This window comes from Hyaena hyaena, unplaced genomic scaffold, assembly GCF_003009895.1.
Source record: "Hyaena hyaena isolate Hyena2069 unplaced genomic scaffold, ASM300989v1 scaffold_388, whole genome shotgun sequence".
In the NCBI taxonomy this organism is placed as follows: Eukaryota; Metazoa; Chordata; class Mammalia; order Carnivora; family Hyaenidae; genus Hyaena; species Hyaena hyaena.
The window spans coordinates 794,323-804,889 of NW_024081021.1; the positions used below are offsets into that span (position 1 = coordinate 794,323).

Below are 10,567 nucleotides of genomic sequence, written 5' to 3' on the forward strand. Positions count from 1 at the left end.
GAACCGCGAGATCATGACCTAAGCGAAAGTCGGACGCTTAACCGACTAAGCCACACAGGCGCCCCCTGAGTAATTTCAAATCACAGTGAAGTTCATTTAACTATGTTCATGTGAAGTTATAACCGTATATAGGCAGATTCATATTATGAAAAAGTATCCCTGGTAACACGGGTTCCTCCCTAGTCACCCTATCCTGAAAGAAAGGGTATTAGGCACATCAGGCACGGCAGCTGCCCCCACGGCAGGAAAGCTCTCTGGGAGGGGTAGTCGGGTTTCTAATGTGATTTCAGTCTCTTCAGTTCTCCCCCAGCCGCCATAAATGCTGAAAGCAATCACCTGGCAAGTTTCTGCACTGCAAATGTTGAGACTGTAAATTCTGGATCATGAGGCTCCGCTGGGCCTGAGCCAGCACATTCCAAAGGGTCAGAGTCGGGAACAAGGGAAGCTTCTCGGCCAGGAGACCAGTACTGTTCATCATCACAATCAGGCTCGTCATCTTCCTCTTCCCCAGAAATGCCTCTTCTGACAAAGGTAACACGTTCATACTGTTAGATATTAAGTTTCACTTACTTCAAAGAAAAATTGAGCAGAAGTCTCAGAATTTATTTCAGGGAGCCAAAGGACATAGGACCCTAACCATTCTTCAGTCACTGATTTGAACTTTTATTCAAATAAAAGTTCTAACTTCTATCTTGGCAATTAATATTTGTCAGGCATTTATTAATGCCAGGTACTATGCTAAGTGTTTTATACGTTCTATCTCTTTAAAAGTCTTCCCACTAACCCTCAGTCAGATACTACTGGAATCTCCACTTTTCAGATGATCAACTAAAAGTTAGAGAGGGTTAGTAATTGCCAAAGGTTACACAGTAAAGAGCAACTAGAGATTTTAACCCAGGCAGTCTGACCCCAGAGCCTGTGTTCTTAACTACAGAAGCCCTGGCCATGCTCTTCCTCCTCATTCATACAAACCATCCCTAATTTTTTGCTTTGCTGCATAACCACCTTTCCTAAATCTAAGGCAGATAAGAGATCTGTAGATAAGATGGAGACTGAGCTGTTCACGACTGACCACCCATCAGTTCTGGCAAATGGAATGCATTGACTTCTGTGACTGAAATCACAGAGCAAAAACAGCCACAACAGTAAAAGTTGTTTCTCTGAGGCAGATGGTTATGAGAAAGTGTAATCCTAAGGCTTCATCTGATCAACTCAATATCCGCTCCTCGAACAATAACTTCTCCTGGTTCACGACAGGGTTTTATTTGGCAGGCTGTCCATAAAGCAATTACTGAATCTGCATTCGCATTGTCCTCGGAAAAAAAAGATGAAAAGGCAATTTGTACTGCTCCCAGATACTGCAAAACAAACGCACGCTAAAACTGCTGGTGAATAATTCTTCTTGTTTTGCTCTTGGCTCACTTTCAACTAATGATGTTGTCACAATAGGATCTGTATTGGAAAGCATTCCAAAGACACACAGGACCTTCCCACTGCCGATACGTCTTCCTTAACTTACTAACTGACTCAAATAAAATAACTCACTCAGATCCGGCATCGGCGTCTTGTTCTTGCAGGTCTCGGAGAAGAGCTTTCACTTTCTCTTGATTCTCAGAAGTCATATGCAGAGTCTGAAGGGGCACTTTGGCTTCGGGCTTCCATTTGGGGCGTGCCTCTCCCTTTCTTGAGCTACTGTTGCTGGGTCTGCAAAGGACACATTTACCTGTGACCAGAACTTTTACACTCTCCTCACAGTCCTCAAACAGACACAACATGGACTGGACTGTCAAGTGTCTTATTAAAGATGACAATGACTGTGAAGAATTTCCCCTCTTCTACAGTATCTACCAGACTTTTTGCTGGGGAAAAAAAACCAACCTGATTAGGTGCTTAATCACTAAATCTGGCTTCACTAACTCAAGAATCCTCTGGGAAAAGTAACGCTAGGATGACTCCTGCTGCAATAGAGAATAAAGACTTTCAAAAGTAATACGACACACACAAAGTATTTATTTCATTCTGTTTTAGTTACCCAATAGGAAAACAATGAAGTCTCATCTTACTTGTGAATATTAGGCCTTGCTTTTGAAATATTTACCAACATTATTATTATTTCCTAATTAAAAAAAATAATAAATATATGCTCATTGGATTAAAGCAGAAAACAGAAGTCATTGTAATTCACATGAATTCTTTTTCATATACATTTTTAAATGAAAGTATACAGCACATATAATCTTTTATTATTTCCTTATCAAAATGATTAAATATTCTCCTACAACATATTTTGTTTCTTTTTATTATTTTTGTTATTTTAGAGAGAGAGTACGCGTGAGTGAGGGAGAGGGACAGAAGGGGGGAGAGAGAGAGAGAGAGAGAGAGGGAGAGGGAGAGGGAGAGGGAGAGAGAGAGAGAGAGAGAGACAGAGAGAGAGAATCTCTAGCAAGCTCCATGCTCAGCATGGAACCCAACACAGGGCTCAATCTCACGACCCTGGGATCATGACCTGAGCTGAAGTCAAGAGTTGGACGCTCAACCAATTGAGCCACCCAGGCACCCCACCTATGTTCCTTTTTAATTACTATTTAGTTGGGAGTTATTCTCAGAAAAAAGAGAGAGAGAGCAGCTAATCTCTAAAGAGATTTCTTTAGAAATCTCTCCATCTCTAAAAATTCAGTAGACACCACCATTTGAGAGACAGTGAGAATTGTATACCTATGCAGCATAACATGCAGTAGTAAAATCTTTATTTTCATTAAATATTCATTAGGATGATCAGAATTTATTTATTGTTTAAAAGTTGAATATGGGGGCGCCTCGGCGGCTTAGTCGGTTAAGCGTCCGACTTTCGCTTAGGTCATGATCTTGCGGTTCGTGGGTTCGGGCCCCGTGTGGGGCTCTGTGCTGACTGCCAGCTCAGAGCCTGGAGCCTGTTTCAGTCTGTGACTCCCTCTCTCTCTGATCCTCCCCTGTTCACGCTGTCTCTCTCTCTCTCTCTCCTAGAAATAAATTAAAAAAAAAAAAAAAGTTGAATATGAAAGAAGCCTGGATATGGCTCTGTCACTGGCCATTGCCTGAAGAAACAGTGAAGGTTTGGCTGATAGGTCTGGAAAACAGATAACTCATCAACTAAAAAGACAGAGTACAGTCAAGCCGAATTTTGGGACTTTCAAACTACAACGTGTAAGGGATACTTAAAATAATTTTCATCACTTTTGCTATTTCTAATATTTGCTTTCCTGGTAACATTAGTTTCAGTAACAGTATTATATTCAATTCACAGTGTCATGTAAGTTGAAGTTAACTTCAGATTTTAACCTTCCAAAAAAAAAAAGCACAGCTGTTACTTGCCATCACGCCTTTAGAAAAGGTTACTAAGTGGGGGCCTTCAAGATTTTAAAACAAAAGGAGGGCCACCTGGGTGGCTCGGTCAGTCAAGCGTCAGACTCTTGGTTTCAGCTCAGGTCATGATTTCGTGGTTCGGGAGTTCGAGTCCCATGTGGGACTGCACTGACAGTGTGGAGCCTGCTTGGGATTTTCTCTCTCTCTCTCTCTCTCTCTCTCTCTCTCTCAAAATAAATAAACTTAGAAATTTTTTTAAATTAAAAAAAAAATAAAACAAAAGTATAGGTCCCACAGATTAGAAATTGGTATCATTCTGATATCTGAATATGAGAAAGGCATAATGACCTGGACACACGCCTTGATTCACTGAAGATACAAAAGTCATCGCCATCATCCCAAATTCTACTTGAGGCCTTTCTGCTGCCAGCACTGCCACCACCACTGCTGCCACCCCCGTGGGATTTACTAGTGTGACTCCTGCCTCCTCTTCCTCCTCTGGAAGACCCTTTTCCACCTCCTTTGCCTGGATTGCCTTTTCTTCTTACTGAAGAACTCATTTTCACCTGCAAGAGAAAAAAGTAACACAGACACCATAAAACCAGACAAATATAAAATTCCTTTGTCGGGGCACCTGAGTGGCTCAGTTGGTTAAGCGTCGGACTTTGGCTCAGGTCATGATGTCACAGTTTGTGGTTCGAGCCCCGCGTCGGGCTCTGTGCTGACAGCTCAGAGCCTGGAGCCTGCTTCAGATTCTGTATCTCCTTCTCTCTGACCCTCCTCTGCTCACGTTTCTCTCTGACTCTCAAAAATAAAAAAATAAAAAAATAAAAATTCTTTGTGGAAGTAATGGATATAGCCCATGATAAAGAAAGAAGGAAATGTGGGGCGCCTGGGTGGCTCAGTCGGTTGAGCATCCGACTTCGGCTCAGGTCATGATCTCGCGGTTCGTGGGTTCGAGCCCCGCATCGGGCTCTGTGCTGACAACTAGCTCAGAGCCTGGAGCCTGTTTCAGATTCTGTGCCTCCCTCTCTCTCTGATCCTCCCCTGCTCATGCTGTCTCTATCTCTCTCTCAAAAATAAATTAAAAAAAAAAAAAGAAAGAAGGAAATGCACATTTTAAAAAGGGTCAGTCTAGGGGAAACAAAGGTAAATTCTTTTACAAAAGCTTTCCAAGCACATCCCTCTGAGGATTAATAGTTTTTTAGTGACTTCCTCTGACACAGATTTCTTAACCAAGGATGTGCATCAAAAACACACGGAGAGGTTTCAAAACACATGTCCGTAAGCCTACATTCTGATTTGGTTAGATTTGGGATAGGGTTTAAAAAACTCTAGTTGAGAAAGGCACCTGGGTGGCTCAGTCAGTTAAGAGTCCAACTATTGATTTAGGCTCAGGTCATGATCTTATTGTTCATGAGACAGTCTCTTGTTGGGCGGAGCCTGCTTGGAATTCTCTCTCTGTCCCTCCCTGCACATGAACACGTGTGCGGTCTCTCTCAAAATAAACAAACATTTTAAAAAATATTTAAGAAAACACTCTAGTTGAGAAGAGATGTTTTTCATGTATTTAATACGTGACTTGATAAAAATTTTACTTTATGTACACACTTTCAGAGACATAGACCTGGCTCAGAGATTTTTGCCTGGGTAAAGTATAAGGCCTTTGTATGCAGGTGAAGTCGCTACTCAGCTTAAAAGAGAATATTATAACTATAAGATGTTTTATGCAAGCCTCATGGAAACTACAAAGCAAAAATCTATAGTAGATATACAAAAGAGAAAGGAATCAAAGCATACCCCTACAGAAAAATCATCAAATCACAAAGACAGCAAGAGAGGAAGAATGGAACAAAGGCTCTGTAAAGCACCCAGGAAACAATTGACAAAATGTCAATTATTAAGCCCTTACCTCTCAATAATTACTTTAAATGTAAATTAACTTCTCTAATCAAAAGACACAGAGTAGCTGAATAGATGGAAAAAGACCCAGGTATATGTTGCCTACAACGGGATTGCTTCAGCTTTAAGGACACACACGACTGAAAGTGAAGGAATGGTAAGTTATTCCATGCAAACCAAAGCCAAAAGAGAGCAGGGGCAGCTATTCTTTTATTGGGCAAAATTTACTTTAAGGCAGAAACTGTAACTAGGGACAAAGATGGTCATTATATAAAGATAAAAGGATTAATTCATCAAGAGGACCTAAGAGTTGTAAATATTTATGCACTTAACATCAGAGCACCTAAATGTATAAAGCAAACAGAATTTACAGACCAAAAAGAAAGTAAAAATGAAAATACGATACATGAAAATGATAAAATATAGCCAAAACTAGATTCAAGATATTTTCTTCGACTTACATATTCCTATAATAAGAGAAAATAGGGGGTGCCTGGGTGGCTCAGTCGGTTAAGCATCTGACTTCATCTCAGGTCATGATCTCACAGTTCGTGGGTTCGAGACCCACATCGGGCTCTGTGCTGACAGCCAGCCCAGCGCCTGGAGGCTGTTTCAGATTCTGTCTCCCTCCCTCTCTGACCCTCCCCTGCTTGCTCATGCTCGCGTGGCTCTCTCTCTCTCAGAAATAAATAAAATATATATAAAAAAAGAGAAAATAGTTTTTTTTTAAATTTTATTTATTTCTAGGAGAGAGAGAGAGAGAGAGAGAGACAGCATGAGCAGGGGAGGGTCAGAGAGAGAGTCACAGACTGAAACAGGCTCCAGGATCTGAGCTGTCAGCACAGAGCCTGACGCGGGGCTCGAACCCATGAACTGTGAGATCATGACCCAAGCGAAAGTCGGATGCTTAACCGACTAAGCCACCCAGGCGCCCCAAAAAAGAGAAAATAGTTTTAACTCAAGAAGTAATAAGCTGCATTACAAAGAATAAAATAGTTAGGAATAAACTTAACGAAGGAGGTAAAAGAACTGGGTGCTGAAAAGTGTAAGACATTGATGAAAGAAACAGAAGCAGATATATATAAATGGGAAGATAGTCCATGCTCACAGATCAAAAGTGATACTATTAGAATGTCCACAATGCTCAAAGTAATCTCCAGTTCAATTCAATCTCTATCAAAATTTCAATAGCATTTTTTCACAGAAAGGGCAAACAATCATAAAATTTGCATGAAATCACAAGAGACCCTGAATAGTCTAAGCAATCTTGAGAAAGAACAACAAAGCTGGAGGCATCACACTCTGATTTCAAACTATATTAAAAAGCTATGGTAAGCAGTATGGTATTGGCATAAAAGCACACACATAGATGAACAGAACAGAACAGAGACCCCAGAAACAAACCCACACATACATGGTCAATTAACTAACAACAAAAGAGCCAAGAATATAATAAAAAAAATTTTAATGTTTATTTTTGAGAGAGAGAGAGAGCACATGCTGAGGAGAGACAGAGACAGAGGAAGATACAGAATTTGAAGCAGGCTCCAGGCTCTGAGCCATCAGCACAGAGCCCAACATGGGGCTCAAACTCATGAACTGTGAGATCATGACTTGAGCTGAAGTAGGACCTTAACCGACCAAGACACCCAAGTACCCCAATAACATACAAGAAAAGAAGTCTCTTCAATAAATGGTGTTGGGAAAACTGGACAGCCACATGTGAAAGTATGAAATTCGACCACTATCTTATACCACACACAAAAATAAACTCAAAATGGATTACAGACTTGAATGTAAGACTTGAAGCCACATTAACTCCTAGAAGAAAACATAGGCAGTAAGCTCCTTGGCATCAGGGTTGGTGATGTTGACTCTGACTTCAAAATCAAAGGCCACAAAAACAAAAACAAACAAGTGGGACTACGTTAAACTAAAAAGTTTCTGCAAAGCAAAGGAAAACATCAACAAAATGAAAAGGCAAGCTATTGAATGGGAGAAAATATTTGCAAATCATATATCTGATAAGGGGTTAACATCTAAAATATATAAGGAGTTCATATAACTCAATAGCAAAAAAACAAACAGTCTAATTAAAATTGGCAGAGGATCTGAATAGAGATTTTTCCCAAAGAGAACATAGAGATGGCCAACAGGTACATGAAAAGATGCTCAACATCACTAATTATCAGGGAAATATAAACCAAAATTACAATGAAATATCACCTCAGACCTGTTAGAATGGCTATTATAAAAAAGATAAGGAACAATAAGTGTTCGCAAGGATGTGGAGAAAAGGGAACTCCTGTGTACTGTTGGTAGGAATGTAAATTGGTGCAGCCACTATGAAAAACAGTGTGGAGGTTCTTCAAAAATTGAAAAATAGAATCATACAGGGGTACTTGGGTGGCTCAGTCAGGTAAGCATCCGACTTCAGTTCAGGTCGTGATCTCTCAGTTTATGAGTTCGAGCCCTGCGTTGGAGTCTGTGCTGTCAGCTCAGAGCCTGGAGCCTCCTTCAGATTCTGTGTCTCCCCCTCTCTCTGCCCCTCCCGTGCTCATGTTCTGTCTCTCTCTGTTTCTCAATAATAAATAAAAACGTTTAAAAAAGTTAAAAAAAAATAGAATCATACATACAACCCAATACATACCCATACAATCCAATAATTCTACTTCTAGGTATTTATCCAAAGAAAATGAAAACACTGATTCAAAAAGACATATACACCACCATGTTCACTGCAGCATTATTTACAATAGCCAAGATACAGAAATAATCTAATTGTCCACTGATGGGTGGATATAGAAATGTGAGACACACACACACAGAAACATGAACAATGGAATACTATTCAGTCATAAAAAAGAATGAAATCTTGTTAACTGCAACAACAAGGATGGACAACAAGGGCATTTTGCTAAATTAGTCAGAGAAAGACAAATACCGTACGACCTCATTTATATGTGGAATTTAAAAACAAAAACAACCAAGCTTATAGATACAGAGAACAGATTGGTGGTCACCAGACGTTGAGAGTCAAGGGCAGGTAAAATGGGTGGAGAGGGTCAATAGGTACAAACTTCCAGTTATAAAATAAGTAAGTCATGGAGATGTGATACACAGCATCATAACTATAGTCAATAATACTATCTTGCATACTTTAAAGTTGCTACAATAGTAAACTTTAAAGAAAAAAATTTTTTCTCAAGAAAAATTTTTTTGTAATTATATATGGTAATGGATAACTAGCCTTACTGTGGTGACTGTTTCACAATATATACAAATTTCAAATCGTTATGTTGTATACCCAAAACTAATATAATGTTATATATCAATTTTACCTCAATTTAAAAAATGATCCAACTACATGCTATTTATCACTTTAAATTCAAAGATACAAACAAATGAAAAGTAAATGGATGGAAAAAGATAAATTATGCAAAAAGCAACCACAAGAAAGCTGGAGTGGCTATGCTAATATCAGACACAATAGACTCTGAAGGCAAAAAATGTGTTACTAGAAATAAAGAAGGACATTTCATAATGATAAAGGGGTGGATCTATCAGGAAGATATAAATGATAAACATATATGCAGCTAATAACAGAGCACCAAAATACATGAAGCAACAACTGACAGAAATGAAGTGAAAGAGACACTTTTTTTTTTTTTTTTTTTATTTCTAGGAGAGAGAGAGAGAGAGAGACAGTGTGAGCAGGGGAGGGTGAGAGAGAGAGGGAGTCACAGACTGAAACAGGCTCCAGGCTCTGAGCTGGCAGTCAGCACAGAGCCTGACGTGGGGCCCGAACCCATGAACCACGAGATCATGACCTAAGCGAAAGTCGGACGCTTAACCGACTAAGCCACCCAGGCGCCCCGAGAAAGAGACACTTCAATCATAACAGGAGACCTGAATACCCCACTTTCAACAATGGTGTTAGAACAACTAGATAGAAGATCAGCAAGGAAACAGAAGACTTGAAACACAGTATAAACCAACTAGACCTAAGAGACATCTATAGAATGCTCTACTCAACATGATACATATTTTTCTCATATGCACAAGGAAAATTTTCCAGGATACACCATAACCTAGGCTATAAAACAAACCTCAATAAATTAAAATCTATATAATACAAAATATGTTTTGCAACCGCAGTGAAATGAAATTAGAACTTGTTGGGATGAGCACTGGATATTATATGGAAGCTAACCTGACAATAGATTATATTTAAAAAAGGAAATGAAATTAGATATCAAAAGTGGGAAAACTTCGGGAAACTCAGTCAGTGTGGAAATTAAACTAAGCTTCTTGGTCTTCCTTTCTTCAAAATCCTTCATAATCATACATTTTTAGACAGTGTTTATCTTATGTTTATCTCCCCTTCCTCCTCTCAAAAAGCTATTTGAATGCAAAGTATTATGTCTCTTTTTAAGTAACACAGTACCTCTAACACAGTGTTGGGTGTATAGTAGGAATTCATGACCAGAGGTTGAATAAATGACTGATATGAGAATGGAGATTCATTCATTCCACAGACATTTATTTAGCACTTATTAAGTGCCATTCCTAGGGGTATAACAGCAAAGAAGGCGAAATTTGTAATGAAGCTCACTTTCCAGAGGGTAAGACAGACACTAAACAAACAAATAGAAAATATCAGTTAAGAGCTATAAAGCAACAAACAAACAAGCAAACCCTGAGACTGTTATTAAAAAAATTTTTTTTGTTTATTCATTTTTGAGAGACAGAGCAAGAGCAGGGGAGGGACAGAGAGAGAGACACAGAATCCAAAGCAGTTTCCAGGCTCTGAGCTGTCAGCACAGAGCCCAACATGGGGCTTGAATTCACAGACCGAGGTCATGACCTGAGCCGAGGTCAGATGCTTACTTGACTAAGCCCACCCAGGCACCCCTTGAGACTGTTATTTTATTTATTTATTTATTATTTTTTTGGGGTTATCATTGCTACTTTTTTGTTGTTGTTTTTTGTTTTTTACAGGTAGTTTATTGTCAAGTTGGTTTCCTTATAACACCCGGTGCTCATCCCCACAAGTGCCCTCCTCCATGCCCATCTCCCCCCTCCCCCCCACACCCATGAGTCCTCAGTTTGTTCTCAGCATTCAAGAGTCTCTCATGGTTTGCCTCTCTCCCTTTCCCCCACCATTTCTCCCCTTCTTCTCCCCCATGGTCCTCAGTTAAGTTCCTCCTAATCCTCCTATACGTGCAAACATATGATATTTGTCCTTCTCTGCCTGACTTATTTCGCTCAGCATAACACCCTCAAGGTCCATCCCTGTTGCTACACATGGCCAGATTTCATT

General features: G+C 39.7%; 1 protein-coding gene across 1 annotated transcript in view; it reads right to left on the reverse strand.

The window, feature by feature from the left end:
• DHX57 (DExH-box helicase 57) overlaps nucleotides 1–10,567 on the reverse strand; it is a 58,066-nt gene that overhangs the window by 42,513 nt on the left and 4,986 nt on the right. The window contains exons 2-4 of the mRNA XM_039251252.1: nucleotides 3,691–3,908; nucleotides 1,546–1,704; nucleotides 337–522 (exon numbers count right to left, since the gene is read on the reverse strand). Of these exons, the coding sequence (XP_039107183.1) occupies nucleotides 337–522; nucleotides 1,546–1,704; nucleotides 3,691–3,902 (557 nt within the window). The 5' untranslated portion in view covers nucleotides 3,903–3,908. The remainder of the gene's footprint in view (nucleotides 1–336; nucleotides 523–1,545; nucleotides 1,705–3,690; nucleotides 3,909–10,567) is intronic.